The 17,707-nt window shown below is 36.3% G+C and overlaps 1 protein-coding gene across 1 annotated transcript in view; it reads left to right on the forward strand.

The window, feature by feature from the left end:
- MYO16 (myosin XVI) overlaps window positions 1–17,707 on the forward strand; it is a gene marked incomplete at both ends in the record, with an annotated part of 422,412 nt that overhangs the window by 164,082 nt on the left and 240,623 nt on the right. Inside the window, one exon of the mRNA XM_081214708.1 lies at window positions 8,965–9,082. Within this exon, the coding sequence (XP_081070834.1) occupies window positions 8,965–9,082 (118 nt within the window). The remainder of the gene's footprint in view (window positions 1–8,964; window positions 9,083–17,707) is intronic.

The raw sequence follows: 17,707 nt of genomic DNA on the forward strand, positions 1-17,707 counted from the left end.
AGTCAACAACCAGCAAGCTACAGTGCTGGTCACCCTATGCCAAGCAACTAGCAAGGCAGAAACACAACCCCAACCATTAGCAGTGAGGCTGCCTAAAAACATAATAAGGCCACAGGCACCCCAAAACACACCACCAGACGTGGACCTGTCCACCAGAAAGACGAGATCGAGCCTCAACCACCAGAACACAGGCACTAGTCCCCCCCACCAGGAAGCCTACACAACCTACTGAAACAACCTTAGTCACTGGGGATGGACACCAAAAACAACGGGAACTACAAATCTGCAGCCTGCAAAAAGGAGACCCCAAACACAGTAAGATAAGCAAAATGAGAAGACAGAAAAACACACAGCAGGTGAAGGAGCAAGATAAAAACCTACCAGACCTAACAAATGAAGAGGTAATAGGCAGTCTACCTGAAAAATAATTCAGAATATTGATAGTAAAGATGATCCAAGATTCTATTTCCAAGACCCAAAATCTTGGAAATAGAATAGACAAAATGCAAGGAACAGTTAACAAGGACCTAGAAGAACTAAAGATGACTCAAGCATCAATTAAAAACACAATAAATGAAATGAAAAATACTCTAGATGGGATCAATAGCAGAATAACTGAGGCAGAAGAACGGATAAGTGACATAGAAGATAAAATAGTGGAAATAACTGCTGCAGAGCAAAATAAAGAAAAAAGAATGAAAAGAACAGAGGACAGTCTCAGAGACCTCTGGGACAACATTAAATGCACCAACATTCGAATTATAGGGGTTCCAGAAGAAGAAGAGAAAAAGAAAGGGACTGAGAAAATATTTGAAGAGATTATAGTTGAAAACTTCCCTAATATGGGAAAGGAAATAGTTAATCAAGTCCAGGAGGCACAGAGAGTCCCATACAGAATAAATCCAAGGAGAAATACGCCAAGACACATATTAATCAAACTGTCAAAAATTAAACACAAAGAAATCATATTAAAAGCAGCAAGGGAAAAACAACAAATAACACACAAGGGAATCCCCATCAGGTTAACAGCTGATCTCTCAGCAGAAACTCTACAAGCCAGAAGGGAGTGGCAGGACATAATTAAAGTGATGAAGGAGAGAAACCTGCAAACAAGAATACTCTACTCAGCAAGGATCTCATTCAGATTTGATGGAGAAATTAAAACCTTTACAGACAAGCAAAAGCTGAGAGAGTTCAGCATCACCAAAGCAGCTTGACAACAAATGCTAAAGGAACTTCTCTAGGCAAGAAACACAACAGAAGGAATATACCTACAATAACGAACCCAAAGAAATTAAGGAAATGGGAATAGGAACATACATATCAATAATTACCAAAATGTAAATGGACTAAATGCTCCCACCAAAAGACACAGATTGGCTGAATGGATACAAAAACAAGACCCATATATATGCTGTCTACAAGAGACCCACTTCAGACCTAGAGACACATACAGATTGAAAGTAAGGGGATGGAAAAAGATATTCCATGCAAATGGAAATGAAAAGAAAGCTGGAGTAGCAATTCTTATATCAGAAAAAATAGACTTTAAAATAAAGACTATTAGGGGCCTCCCTGGTGGCGCAGTGGTTGAGAGTCCGCCTGCCGATGCAGGGGATACGGGTTCGTGCCCCGGTCCAGGAGGATCCCATATGCCGCGGAGCGGCTGGGCCCGTGAGCCATGGCCGCTGGGCCTGCACGTCCGGAGCCTGTGCTCCGCAGCGGGAGGGGCCACAACAGTGAGAGGCCCGCATACCGCAAAGAAAAAAAAAAAAAAAAAGACTATTAGAAAAGACAAAGAAGGACACTACATAATGATCAAGGGATTGATCCAAGAAGAAGATATAACAATTGTAAATATTTATGCACCCAACATAGGAGCACCTCAATACATAAGGCAAATACTAACAGCCATAAAAGGGGAAATCGACAGTAACACATTCATAGTAGGGGACTTTAACACCCCACTTTCACCAGTGGACAGATCATCCAAAATGAAAATAAATAAGGAAACACAAGCTTTAAATGATACATTAAACAAGATGGACTTAATTGATATTTATAGGACATTCCATCCCAAAACAACAGAATACACATTTTTCTCAAGTGCTCATGGAACGTTCTCCAGGATAGATCATATCTTGGGTCACAAATCAAGCCTTGGTAAATTTAAGAAAATTGAAATTGTATCAAGTATCTTTTCCGACCACAATGCTATGAGACTAGATATCAATTACAGGAAAAGATCTGTAAAAAATACAAACACATGGAGGCTAAACAATACACTACTCAATAATGAAGTGATCACTGAAGAAACCAAAGAGGAAATAAAAAAAATACCTAGAAACAAATGACAATGGAGACACGACGACCCAAAACCTATGGGACGCAGCAAAAGCAGTTCTAAGGGGGAAGTTTATAGCAATACAATCCCACCTTAAGAAACAGGAAACATCTCGAGTAAACAACCTGACCCTGCACCTAAAGCAATTAGAGAAAGAAGAACAAAAAACCCCCAAAGTTAGCAGAAGGAAAGAAATCATAAAGATCAGATCAGAAATAAATGAAAAAGAAATGAAGGAAACAATAGCAAAGATCAATAAAACTAAAAGCTGGTTCTTTGAGAAGATAAACAAAATTGACAAACCATTAGCCAGACTCATCAAGAAAAGAAGGGAGAAGACTCAAATCAATAGAATTAGAAATGAAAAAGGAGAAGTAACAACTGACACTGCAGAAATACAAAAGATTATGAGAGATTACTACAAGAAACTCTATGCCAATAAAATGGACAACCTGGAAGAAATGGACAAATTCTTAGAAATGCACAACCTGCCAAGACTGAATCAGGAAGAAATAGAAAATATGAATAGACCAATCACAAGCACTGAAATTGAAACTGTGATTAAAAATCTTCCAACAAACAAAAGCCCAGGACCAGATGGCTTCACAGGTGAATTCTATCAAACATTTAGAGAAGAGCTAACACCCATCCTTCTCAAACTCTTCCAAACAATTTCAGAGGAAGGGACACTCCCAAACTCATTCTACAAGGCCACCATCACCTTGATACCAAAACCAGACAAGGATGTCACAAAGAAAGAAAACTACAGGCCAATATCACTGATGAACATAGATGCAAAAATCCTCAACAAAATACTAGCAAACAGAATCCAACAGCACATTAAAAGGATCATACACCATGATCAAGTGGGGTTTATTCCAGGAATGCAAGTATTCTTCAATATATGCAAATCAATCAACGTTATACACCATATTAACAAACTGAAGAAGAAAAATCATATGATGATCTCAGTAGGTACAGAGAAAGCTTTTGACAAAATTCAACACCGATTTTTGATAAAAACCCTGCAGAAAGTAGGCATAGAGGGAACTTTCCTCAACATAATAAAGGCCATATATGACAAACCCACAGCCAACATCATCCTCAATGGTGAAAAACTGAAACCATTTCCACTAAGATCAGGAACAAGACAAGGTTGCCCACTCTCACCACTCTTATTCAACCTAGTTTAGGAAGTTTTAGCCACAGCAATCAGAGAAGAAAAGGAAATAAAAGGAATCCAAATTGGAAAAGAAGAAGTAAAGCTGACACTGTCTGCAGATGATATGATACTATACATAGAGAATCCTAAAGATGCTACCAGAAAACTACTAGATCTAATCAATGAATTTGGTAAAGTAGCAGGATACACAATTAATGCACAGAAATCTCTGGCATTCCTATAGACTAATGATGAAAAATCTGAAAATGAAATCAAGAAAACACTCCCATTTACCATTGCAACAAAAAGAATAAAATACCTAGGAATAAACCTACCTAAGGAGACAAAAGACCTGTATGCAGAAAATTATAAGACACTGATGAAAGTAATTAAAGATGATAGAAATAGATGGAGAGATATACCATGCTCCTGGATTGGAACAATCAATATTGTGAAAATGACTCTACTACCCAAAGCAATCTACACATTCAATGCAATCCCTATCAAACTACCACTGGCATTTTTCACAGAACTAGAACAAAAAATTTCACAATTTGTTTGGAAACACAAAAGACCCCGAATAGCCAAAGCAATCTTGAGAACGAAAAATGGAGCTGGAGGAATCAGGCTCCCTGACTTCAGACTATACTACAAAGCTACAGTAATCAAGACAGTGTGGTACTGGCATAAAAACAGAAAGCTAGATCAATGGAACAGGATAGAAAGCCCAGAGATAAACCCACGCACATATTGTCAGCTTATCTTTGATAAAGCAGGCAGGAATGTACAGTGGAGAAAGGACAGCCTCTTCAATAAGTGGTGCTGGGAAAACTGGACAGGGACATGTAAATGTATGAGATTAGATCATTCCCTAACACCATACACAAAAATAAGCTCAAAATGGATTAAAGACCTAAATGTAAGGCCAGAAACTATCAAACTCTTAGAGGAAAACATAGGCAGAACACTCTATGACATAAATCACAGCAAGATCCTTTTGGACCCACCTCCCAGAGAAATGGAAATAAAAACAAAGATAGACAAATGGGACCTAATGAAACTTCAAAGCTTTTGCACAGCAAAGGAAACCATAAACAAGACCAAAAGACAACCCTCAGAATGGGAGAAAATATTTGCAAATAAAGCAACTGACAAAGGATTAATCTCCAAAATTTATAAGCAGCTCATGCAGCTCAATAGCAAAAAAACCAACAACCCAATCCAAAAATGGGCAGAAGACTTAAATAGGCATTTCTCCAAAGAAGATATACAGACTGCCAACAAACACATGAAAGAATGCTCAACATCATTAATCATTAGAGAAATGCAAATCAAAACTACAATGAGATATCATCTCACACCAGTCAGAATGGCCATCATCAAGAAATCTAGAAACAATAAATGCTGGAGAGGGTGTGGAGAAAAGGGAACACTCTTGCACTGCTGGTGGGAATGTGAATTGGTACAGCCACTATGGAGAACAGTATGGAGGTTCCTTAAAAAAATACAAATAGAACTACCATATGAGCCAGCAATCCCACTACTAGGCATATACCCTGAGAAAACCATAATTCAAAAAGAGTCATGTACCAAAATGTTCATTGAAGCTCTATTCACAATAGCCCGGAGATGGAAACAACCTAAGTGTCCATCATTGGATGAATGGATAAAGAAGATGTGGCACATATATACAATGGAATATTACTCAGCCATATAAAGAAACGAACCTGAGCTATTTGTATTGAGGTGGATAGATCTAGAGTCTGTCATACAGAGTGAAGTAAGTCAGAAAGAGAAAGACAAATACCGTATGCTAAGACATATATATGGAATTTAAAAAAATGTCATGAAGAACCTAGGGGTAAAACGGGAATAAAGACACAGACCTACTAGAGAATGGACTTGAGGATATGGGGAGGGGGAAGGGTAAGCTGTGAGGAAGCGAAAGAGAGGCATGGACATATATACACTACCAAACATAAGGTAGATAGCTAGTGGGAAGCAGCCACATAGCACAGGGAGATCAGCTCGGTGCTTTGTGACCGCCTGGAGGGGTGGGATGGGGAGGGTGGGAGGGAGGGAGATGCATGAGGGAAGGGATGTGGGAACAGATGTATATGTATGACTGATTCACTTTGTTATAAAGCAGAAACTAATAAAATAAATAAATAAATAAATAATAAAATTAAAAAAATTAATTAAAGGTTATTATCCGGAGTTGGGGGGGGGCACAAAAGAAAGGGGTTTGGGAGGAAGCTGGCCATTTCTAAGTTCCATGCTATCACGGTGAGCATTTTTCTGCACAGAGGGTGCAGAGAGGGAGAGAAAGAGATTTAACTGGTATCTGAAGAAGAGCTCCAGAGATGATTTTTGGTAATTTTATGCAGGTAATACACATATTTTTAAAGGACGCACAGCTGTAACTTTTCTGGATTTTAATCTTATACTTCTATTGTCCCGTGTTGAAAGTCTACATAGGTTTACCTTCTGCCTTTGCGATGGGCTTCAGAGTGAGCTTTTCCCCATGGGCAGATGGATTTGAATCCTATCACTGCAGATATTGCTTTTGTTTCCCTGGACAATTTCAAAACAGCTGAGATCAGTTAAGAGGTTGGTTGTTTCTAGTCCCTCTATTTGAATTTCAAACTGTGGAAGCAGGGACTTTCCATGGCAGTAGGTTTATTGGAACATAAAAGTCATGTTTTGGGAAAAAACACAATTGCCTGGGACTTTTCACTAATTCTGGCCCAAATGATTTTCAACTTTAAGACATTCAGTCCCATTTAAATTACTTAAATAAATATTTATTGAGCAACTGCTTTCACAGAGAGTGATGGTGTCACCTTGATTAAGCCCTTATTTTTTATTGAGGAGGCTACAAGTTTTTACTTTGAGAAAATCCAGCTGACTAACTACTACCAGGATAAGAGCGCCTAACTTTTAGTGGCAGAACTATGAAAATTTTATAGAAAAAAATTCCAGTGAAAAATAGGAAGAAATCATGCTAATAAAATTGGAAACAGTAAATACTGAGGAAATGTATACTTACTTCCCTTTGCCTATATTTTTATTTAAAATTTTATTATGGCACAATATTCTCATTATTTTGTTTTAAATTTGAGCAGCAGAACAGTATTGGGTTTGCCTTTTTTCTGTATTTCTCTTAACACACTTGTTTAGCGCCACCTATTGAGCAAGTGGATGATTAAAGATTAAAAAAAGAACCCAAAACACCTCATTTCAGTTTAATCTTGAATCGTGGACCAGCAGTGCACAATGAAAGAATGCCATGTATTTATATTTGTTCAGTAGTTTTAGGTTTATGCTGATTTTCTGCCTTATATGTCTTTATTGTTATTCAGATACGGTGATTAAACACACCGATTCTGCAAGAGATTGCTCGGGTTTCAATCCCAGCTCCACTATTTATAAGCTCTGAACCTTGGGAAATTTACTTAATCCATCAATTTCCTTTTCTATAAAATGGAGACTGTAGTTGTGAGAATTAAAAGAAGTTATTTATACATATACACGCATATACGTTCGTACATATATATGAATGTGTGTGTACGGTTATATATAATTTATATATAGCTATATATGTGTGTATATATATATATATATATATATATATGTATATATATATAGTTCCTGGCACATAGTGAGTGAAGTATAAATGTTTTCTACTATTATTAACAAAAACAAAACTAATCTTTGCTATTTGTTGAATGTTTACCATGTGCCAGGCACCAAGCTGAGCGCTTCATACACCGGACTCTGATAACCACTGAAGGGGTTATTCTGCTTAGAGTAAAGGAAAGGAGGTTTGGGAATTTATGAAACTTGCTCATGGTGATAGAACTTGTCATTAGCAGAGCTGGAAAGGTCGGGCAGAGCACATGCATCGTGCCGTTCATTACCCTGGACTTCCTGTCTGGGCGTGGGTCATTCATTATCTTTTATATTCATTTTCTATTATAATAAGAAATTAGTGTGTTATCAGATACAACACCAACAAACTAGAAGCCAAAATATTTAAAATTTTTATTTTATTCCTTTTTATGAATTTTTAAACAATTGTTTATTGTAATATTATAAAGGTTTAAAATGTGATATAATTACACTATTAATTTTGCTATATATTTATTTCATATTAAGTTGTTGGAAAAAGTTGTTTTATAGGAACTTCATAAATACTGTTTCAAATTATTTTTCAGAAACATTTCTGCCATTACTACTATCAATGCACTGTTATGATTTTTAAAATTAGGTTATTGTAAAGAGACCTAAATCATAGGGTTTCTGTAAAGATTCAGTGTTTCTCTCCAAAAGTTCAAACTTCAAAAACAGACGTTTTAATATATTTCACTATTTCCACAGTGTTTAGCACTGTGACTCATGATTAGAATCAAAGTGTTGTTTTATAATCTTTCAAAATATAAAATACTTCCAGGTGAATTGAATGCCTTAGTAGAGCAGTAACCAGAAAGTTAAAAAAATTGCAGCAAACTTCTTTTTTCTAATTTAGAATAAAAGTCTCAAAAAATACTATCATCAGAAATTATAAGCCACCACCAAGTGTATCAATAAGGTATCATAGTGCCCATCTTGTGGTTGATGCAGGAACTACATTTAAGATGTCAGTATCTTGAAAGATACAGAAAAGTACCTTTGAACCTTCCAGATTTTCATACATTTTGGAGAATTCCTTAGCCATGATCATTATCACAGGCACAATCGGTTGTGAGAAAAAAATGACATTCATCCTATAGTCAATTTTTAAGGAAATATGTGAAGAATTTCAGATTCCAGGGTTGATCTGTGGAGCTGTATTAACAGCATTTTAAAGCTGCAAACACCCATCTCTACAAGAGCACCTCGTGATAAGATACACTGGATCCAATGGCTTCATCTAGAATTCTTATTATGGAGCAAAAACAGGGTATGGGAGGGTTATCTAGGGACTCAGGGTGCAAAAGAGTATGTGGCAAAGTAAATACAGGTTCCAAAGAAGGTTATAAACAAATGTTTAAGTGAATTCGTTATTTTTAAAGGAAATTCTGACTATTGCTTATATTAACACTAATTCCTCCCTCCAAAGCCAGAGAAGCACTTCTACTGTTCTATTCAAGTTAAAAAGCCCAAATAGCATGTGCTGAGTTGTGTGTGTGTGTGTGTTACACTGAGAGGCTAGTGAAAAGAAGGGAGTCATGTGCTCTGTGCATAATTATCTTGTTACTGTTAGCTACCGTTTGAGAGGGAGGATGCTAGCAGTTTGCATTTGAGAAAAGAATGACCTTAAAATTGCAATATTGTGTTGTATGAACAATGGAGAACCTCTTAGCTGAGAGAATATTCCTGTCTCTTTGCTATTATTACCCAATTTTGTTTAAACAGATGCGTAACTCAATAAATGTTTCCCTTTAAAAAAATAATAAATGTTTCCCTTTTGCTACAGGTCATGAGCATCTTAGAAGCCTTTGGACATGCCAAGACCACCCTTAATGACCTGTCCAGCTGCTTCATAAAGTATTTTGAACTACAATTCTGTGAGAGGAAAAAACACTTAACTGGAGGTAAGTGTAAAATTAACAAAGGAGATCCCTGGAGCTACCAGAAGGGGGCAGAGAAACACCAAGCACCATGGCAACAGTGACCGGTGTGTGTGCGTGTGCGTGTGCATGTGTGTGTGTGCGCACCCACATGTGGGTGTATCAGTGTACACACCCAAGGTGTCAAGTTAGGAGTTCTAAACTTTTTGTGAATTGAAAAATATTCTGAAATGCAAGGCAAACCTTTCAAGGCAATTTTTGTGTAAACTATACAATATGAAACCAAATCAAAAATAGCTGAAATGAATCACACTTGCTGAACACAGAAACAAACTTAAGTATCAAAATAATGTGTAACTTGAGTACATAATTCCTTCTTGCAAGATACGTTGAAATCTATTTTAAATAAAACTGAATCTGTATTTTAAAATGATTGAATTAAAACAAATCAAAAAATCAAAGTGATCACCCAACTAAACCCAAACAGAACTATTTCTTATTTGATTTAAATATTTAATGTGTACTTCATGAAAACCCCTTATTTGAAATTCAACTAATGTAGAAGTCACTTGGGATTTTACATCTTTCAAATCAAAACAGATTATCCATGCAAATTAATAACATGAATATAACTGTAGTTAGAATGCCTGAATCTACTTGGAGGAATAGAGTATTTTCAAAATTTTTTTAACAGCTGTTAGCCCACAAACAATTGTAATTATCTTTGAAAGAGATCAGTTTTATTTGGTGTTTCAAGTTACACTATCTTCCCTTCAGGAAACAAGTCAATTTTGACCATAGTTTAAAAACAAATAACCTGTATTTTGCAGTAAGGTATGTCCAAATCCCATTAGTACTAAATGAAATTTGGTAAAAAATATGCATAAAAAGAGTCAGAAAAGATAATTTTAGATGTTGATGTTAGAGGCTTAAATTCTGCAATAGGAGGGCTGTTTTGTTTTGTTTCTCACTCCATGGCTAAGAGCTCTATTTGAACATCTACCATTTTAGGAAAACCTCAGAGGAGAAATGTCTTGAGCCTCAAACTCTGGTTTTCACATCTTTGTTTGTAACACTCCAGTGAGACTATCCCTCCAAGTACAGGGCACAGCCTGGCCACCTCATTTATGAGCATAATTTCCCCTGAGCTTTCCGGCACTAAGGGTTGGAGCCATAGCAGCTGGGAGATTCAGGGGTTCCGAAGGTTGCACGTCCAAGCCCCTTGCTACTCCAGGGGGACCTGAAGATAAATAAGGACACTGTGTAATCTGGGAGCTTGTTAGAAATGCAACCTCCTATGCCCCACTGCAGACCTCAGGATTGGGACTTGAACAATTCCTGGCAATTCCCTGGTGATTCAGACAAACGCTGAAGTTTGAGAGGGACGGTCTTAGCCCAACCCAAGTAAAGCCGGATGCTAGGGCTTATGCACAATTGGCTCTGAGGAGATACAGCGTGTTCTTTTTTGGAAAAAAAAATGGAAGAATTTTATTTTTTTGTGTGTGGTTGTAAAGTTTATACTTTTTTTAACTTTTTATTTTATATTGGTGTGCAGTTGATTAACAACTCTGTAACAACCAAATAGAGAAAAGAATTTGAAAAAGAATAGATACATGTATATGCATAACTGAATCACTTTGTTGTACACCTGAAACTGATACAGCTTCTGCTTGATTCAATATTCCCTTTACCAAGATGAAAATAAGTGGCTTCTGATGGTCTTATCCATTCCTAATTTTGTTTACTTTCTTTTCTGGATAGAATTTAACATGTCCTCCTCAGGAACGTTAATTTAGAAAATAATTGTATGCTGCATAAAAACAGAAGGCAAAGGCTTACTTGCAGAGCCTTCTGTTAATCATCAGGCAGCCCCACGGAGCTACAGCATAATCAGACCCACAGACACCTCTCACACAGCCTCTGCAGGCTGCACACTGTGACAGGGCAACAATAAATATTCATACAGATGAACCTGAGGCACTTCCAGGTCCTGAAACGCCCTCTGAATTGTTAAAGAGCTGTGGGCATCAGTGTACTGTCCACCTGGCACATGACTTCATTTTCAGACGAGGTCACATGCACAGGTATGGGGGCTTGGGGCTTAGCCATATCTTTGTGTGGGACACAGTTCACCCCACGACAGAGAATAAGGAGAGATCTACCGTGTCTGTCTTTACTTTTCAAAATTATTCTCAGTCTAAGAAAATGTATCATCATCACCTCCAAACACAGGCACTGTTAAAACACTTTAAGAAGCTGTATGTCAATGGGATATTTTTGAATAATTTCATCACTAAGAATCCTTTTCTGAAAGAAAAAATTTAAAAAGTATCAATTTAAATTACTTTACATGTTTTTTAAAGACAGCTGAGTTCTTCAAATGAGTCCTGTGTAAAAGCCTTCTGAATTTTAAGTGTTCACTAAAATAGTAAACCAAATTGGACTAAGGTTTTTACACCTCAAATTAGGTAAAATATATGTAGGCTACAGGTTGATTTCATGCTTCATGGTAGTCTAGATTTTCTTAAATTATCAACACGTAAAATAGTTGTAATGAGTTTATTGTACAGGGAATATTATATTACTACTTTTAAGGTTGAGAGATGCTGTATATTTCCTTTATCGACATTATTGCTTATACTTTTATAATTTAATGCCAACTCCTTGATCAGGGATGCAACCACCAATTGTAACAAAGAAAATACAAGTCTCAGTTTTATGAAACATCACCTACAGAAAGTCAGGATTGTTTCTTATTTTGAAGAAATAAAGAACATTCTAACCTGGGCTTTCAGTCCAGGGATTTTTCCCATCTGATTACTTCTTTAACAGTGTAATCTTTCTAAGTTCCCCAAGCCCCTGTTTCTAATGTGCTCCCTTGATTCCAACTCTGTTGACTGCAGACCAAGTCTACCCCCTTATTTCTTCCCCCACTCTTGTCAAAATCTGAAAGCATCCTTTCCCACTTTTCTGGTTGTTGTCTGTGACTCCTCTGAGGATACAGGCTTGCTGATGGCAGAGCGCTTGTCTGTCCGGGTGCACAGTAGGCCTGTGTTCGGTATCTGTTGGATTACAGACTGAGGAGTTGCACTGGGGAGCGATCACAGCAAAGCAGCCATAATTCAGTTCAAGGAGGGGGCTGTGTAAACGCCTCGGGAACTCATTCATGCCAGCAAAGAACACCTAGTATTGAGAGTGTGCAATAGTCAAGGAAAGTTATCAACATTTAACTCTGGATTATTTTTTGTAAATTAGAGCTGATTCTCTTCATAATGAGAGTTTGTATGTGCTAAGTGTAGAACCATTATCCGCTTCCCGAGTGTGGAGGCTGGCAAAACAGAAACGTGCTGAAGGGTCTACAAAGGTAGCAGGACCCAGAACCCATGTGTGGGAAGGGAAGAATAATTGGCTCCTTGTCTTTTCTGTGCCTTGAAGACACCCAGGCTTACTGAAGTGGAAATTGAAATTTACTAACAGTCAGAGATGTTTCCCAATAAATATGCCAAGGCTGTGTTATCTACTTGGGAAAGTTAAAACTTAGAGTGAACACAAAGAGATGAAAAATATATTAAGATGTTGGCATTTTGTTTTTTCAAAACTTAATTTTAAATAAACAAACAGATAAATAGTTTTCATCTTCATTGATATCATCATCAACTATCCTTAGTATTATACTCTCAGTTCTTTTAAAAGTTTCAGAATGGCCATCATCAAAAAGTCTATAAATAATAAATGCTGGAGAGAGTGCAGAGAAAAGGGAACCCTCCTGCACTGTTGGTGGGAATGTAAATTGATACAGCCACTGTGGAGAACAGTATGGAGGTTCCTTAAAAAACTAAAAATAGAACTAACATATAATCAAGCAATCCCACTTCTGGGTATGAATCCTGAAAAAACGTGGTTCAAAAGGATACATGCACCCCAATGTTCGTTGCAGCACTGTTTACAATAGCCAAGACATGGAAGCAACCTAAATGTTCATAGACAGATGAATGGATAAAGAAGATGTGGTATATATACAATGGAATATTACTCAGCCATAAAAAAGAAATAATGCCATTTGCAGCAACATGGATGGACCTAGAGATTATCATACTAAGTGAAGTAAGTCAGACAGAGAAAGACAAATGTCATGATATCCCTTATATGTGGAATCTAAAAAAAAGATACAAATGAACTTATATATAAAGCAGAAATAGACCCACAGACATAAAAAATAAACATGATTATCAAAGGGGAAGGGGGTGGATAAATTAGGAGTTTGGGATTATCATATACACACCACTGTATATAAAATAGATAACCAACATGGACCTACTGTATAGCACATGGAATTATACTCAATATTTTGTAATAACCTATAATAGAAAAGAATCAGAAAAAGAATATATATACATATATATATACGAAACTGAATCACTTCGCTGTACACCTGAAACTAATACAACATTGTAAACCAACTATACTTCAATTAAAAAAAAAAAGTTTCCAGGAATTCCCCGGCAGTCCAGTGGTCAGGACTCAACACTTTCACTGCCGAGGGCCTGGGTTTGATCCCTGGTTGAGGAAGTATGATCCCACAAGCCATGCGGTGTGGCCAAAAAATTTAGAAGCAAAATTTTTTTTTTAATTTTAAATTTAAAAAATTTTTAATATATTTTTAAAATTTTTTTTTAATTAAAATTTTTTTAAAAAAAATTAAAAAAAATTTTAATAAAAAAAAGAAATAAATTAAAAAAATATTTCAGAGTGCTTTAATTGATTGCATCTCCTTTGAAGAACAGCATCTTTTAGTGCAAACAGCCTGGGCTTTGGAGATAAGCCAGTTGTGTTTAAATGTGAAAAGCCCTGCAACAGGATTTAAATGAGGCGAAGTTGGAAAAACACCTAGCACAGTGCCTGGTACACAGTAGGTACTTTAAATAGTGATTCCTCCTCTTGGGATCCGGGAAGCCTGGGATCTTTTTTCCTTTTTGTCCCCACTTACGGATGGGGAAAGTGAGGTTAAGAGGGACATGTAGATGCCAGTATCAGATTCAGGACTGGGGACCGTACTTTGGACTCCTGTTTGAGGCACCGTTCACCTATAACACCCCCGGCATTACTGATCCTGGAGAGTGAAGTCAAAAGTAGTGCCTGGGGGTGAAAGAGAGACTATTTGGCTGCATTAATTAATCAGCAGTGTGCTTTTGGTGATTGCTGATTGAAGGCATGATGGGCATTTCTGGGAAGATATCTTATTAGTCATATACTGATAACCACTTGGGTGGGCAGAGAGAGAGTGGGTGCTGGAAGTTTCTAGAAGCTAGTGGAAGGGCACCTGTAGCACTTGACCTTCTTGAAGGAGAGAGAGGTTTATATTTTCCACCTCGTTTCATCTTGAACAAAAATGGGTATAACTCTATAAAATCCTTTCACTGCATATTATGTTACATATAATCCACGAACATATATATTTTTTCAGTAGCAAAACTTTTTGGAAGACCTACTCACATAGATTTCTGGAAAGGATCACAAGTATACTTCCAGTCAAGAATATTTCTGACATAAAATATTTTTTTTTAATGTACAAGTCTTCAGAAATCAAGAAATTAGTAGAAACTTTCTGTGCATGGACACTTGCATGAATGAGTCAGAAACATTTTTAACTTCAAAACCTATCATTTTCCTTCCATTATTCCAGTTTCATTTTAAACACAACAGAAAGGCCTGCATTTTCCCCATTCAGAAGAATATTAGAATCTCACAGAAATTAGAATTTTTGGTTGTTTTGAATTTTTGGTTGTTTTCTTCCATCTAAATTCTCCTTAAAGATGGACTTTAAAAAAAAATCCTACTGATCAGAAATTCTTCTAATCCACAGCAATTTTATTCACTGCTGGAGATGAGCTAACTAAGATGATACTGTTTTTGAAAGATGAAAGGTACTGAAGTCACTCTGTGATGTGGAATTTGATTAGTTCTGAATGCTGCTTTAAATTAAGCTTGTGTGTTGGCTTGAACAAGTGGGCATAAGGTCAGTCTTTTCTCTGAGTATAGAAGCTTGATGGTCAGAAGGTCACCACTTAGCCCTCCATTTTCACCTGCTATTCCGTTAGTTGGTGACCAGAAAATAACAGTGGGGACAGCTATGGCAGTTTATTTCCTATGTGTACAGATTTTTAGAAATATTCTCTTGAGCAGTTAATTACTTCAGGGTTAATATTATCAATAACAAATGGAACATGTTTTCAGCGTTTTGCTTAAGAAGGAAAAAGTAGGAAAGAAAATTTAATAATTAAGACCTCAATTTGAAATTACCACCTGATTAAATACTCATGGAGAAATGGAAAAGAAACCACACCACCTCATTCTAATTTTACCATCACCTTCGGGCTTTAATGCCACTAATTGAAGGGGTATTTTGAAAGAGTCTTTCTTTATGCACTTTTGATAATTTTTCTAGAAGGTGTCTAATGAGACAACTTTTCTTAATAAGGTTTATTAATTTTGAGATTTTTTTAAAGCACTGATCATCATTTTGACTAAATTGACCACTTACAAAATTTATAGGAATAAAGCACTGCAACAGTGGTTCCATTTGTTCAAGTAGATTTGCTATATAAAACCCAAATTGGGAGACCTCGCATTTTTTGCTTTTAGAGGCTGGACTCTGGAATAATTAACAGTAGACTCATTACACAAAATTTGGTTTATAGTTCAAATGGAAGGAAAAATTAAATTCATTTTCCTTCCTAAAACTGCTGTTTTTTTGATCCCAAAAATTATCGACCATGAATTCTTACTTCAAAGTGGAAAACTATAGTAATTCACAGTTGCATTTAAAATTCAAGTACATAACTGTTTACTGACCATTCATAATGATAAGAATAAACCTAAATTCAAATAAAAAGAATGCTCCAGAAACAGTAGGATTTTCAGCATGCCAAATATATAGTCCTAAGTTCTGATTAACACTAGATTCTGAATTTCCAGTCTTATCTTTGAAGCAAAACTGGGGTTGTGATTCCCAAACTGCATACTTTCGTCATTTTTCACATGCTATGAATGAAATTTCAACATGTATTTACGATGTGGGTTATTTTTTCTTTTGCTTTTGTAATGTTTAAAGGCAGAGGAGCAAATAATGAATCCTTGATATGAGTCCTACTAATACATGTGAGGTCACAATAAACCAGGAAGATGACTGGACACTATTCACATTGCGCCTGCATTACTTACAGACACATTACTTATTTCCTCCTTGACTAGAATGTAAACTTTATTGTTGAAGGACCAGTATCGTTATCTACCACTGCACTACAAATCACGATTTAGCTCCCTCTTATAATTCCAGTATATTAGGTCTTGAAACCTTAGTACCATTCTGTATATTAAATTGTATCTTCATGAATTCACATAGTATTTGCCTTTGCTGCAGTGAGTTTCTTCCAGTATTTCCAGCAGTGAGAGACCATTGCCTGTATTTCTTGTCCTTAATAGTGCAGCTATAAAAACCTTCTGAGCTGTTTGACAGTAATATTTGCTAATGTCTACAGCAGAGCATTTAAAATCAATGTCACTGATATATACCCAAGCAATATGTACCTGCAAATTTTGAGACATTAATCAAGAAAATTCTAATACTTATTTTGGTGGCTTTGTTATAGGCAAGGATATGTCTTGTTTCAGATTATATTTGTGCACAAAAGTATACGTTGGGTCAGGAACAAGGTAAGAATGTCCCCTCTCACCACTCTCTTTCAACATCATACTGGAAATCCTAGCTAATGTAATAAGAAAAAAATAAAAAGAAGGTACACATATTGGGAAGGAAGAAATCAAGCTGTCTTTGTTGATTTGATTTTAGAAATCCAAAAGAATCATCATCAACAACAACAACAACAAAAACTCCTGGAACTAATTAGTGATTGTAGCAAAGTTTCAGGGTATAAGGTTAATATACAAAAGTCAATCGCTTTCCTATATATCATCAATTAACAACTGGAATTTGAAATTAAAAACACAGCACCATTTCCATTAGCACCAAAATAAAAATACTTAAGTATAAATTTAGCAACATATGCACATGATCTTCGTAAGGCAAACTACAAAACGTTGATGAAAGAAAGCAAAGAAGATCTAAATGGTGAGACACTCAATGTTCAATGGATAGGAAGGCTACGAAGACTCAGTATTGTTAAGATGTCCATTCTTCCCAATTTGATCTATAGATTCAGTACAATTCCAATAAAAATCCCTGAGTTACTTTGTGGATATTGACAGAAAGTTTGTATGGAGAGTTAAAAGATCCAGAATAGCCAGCACAACACTGAAAAAGAAGGACAAAATTGGAGGACTGGCCCTACCTAACTTTAAGACTTACTGTAAAGCTACAGTAATCAACACAGTGTAGCACTGATGAAAAAATAGACAAAGAGATCAATGGAACACAAATAGAGAGCACAGAAATAGACCCACATAAACATAGTCAACTAATCATTGACAAAGGAGCAAAGGCCATTCAATAGAGAAAGGATAGTCTTTTCAATTAATTATGCTGGAAAAACAGAACATCCACAGGCAAAAAACCACGAATGTAGGCACAAAGCTATCATGAAAAATAACTCAGATAGATCATAAATCTAAATGTAAAAACAAAACTATAAA

This window comes from Mesoplodon bidens (assembly GCF_964165515.1).
Source record: "Mesoplodon bidens genome assembly, chromosome: 17".
NCBI lineage: Eukaryota > Metazoa > Chordata > Mammalia > Artiodactyla > Ziphiidae > Mesoplodon > Mesoplodon bidens.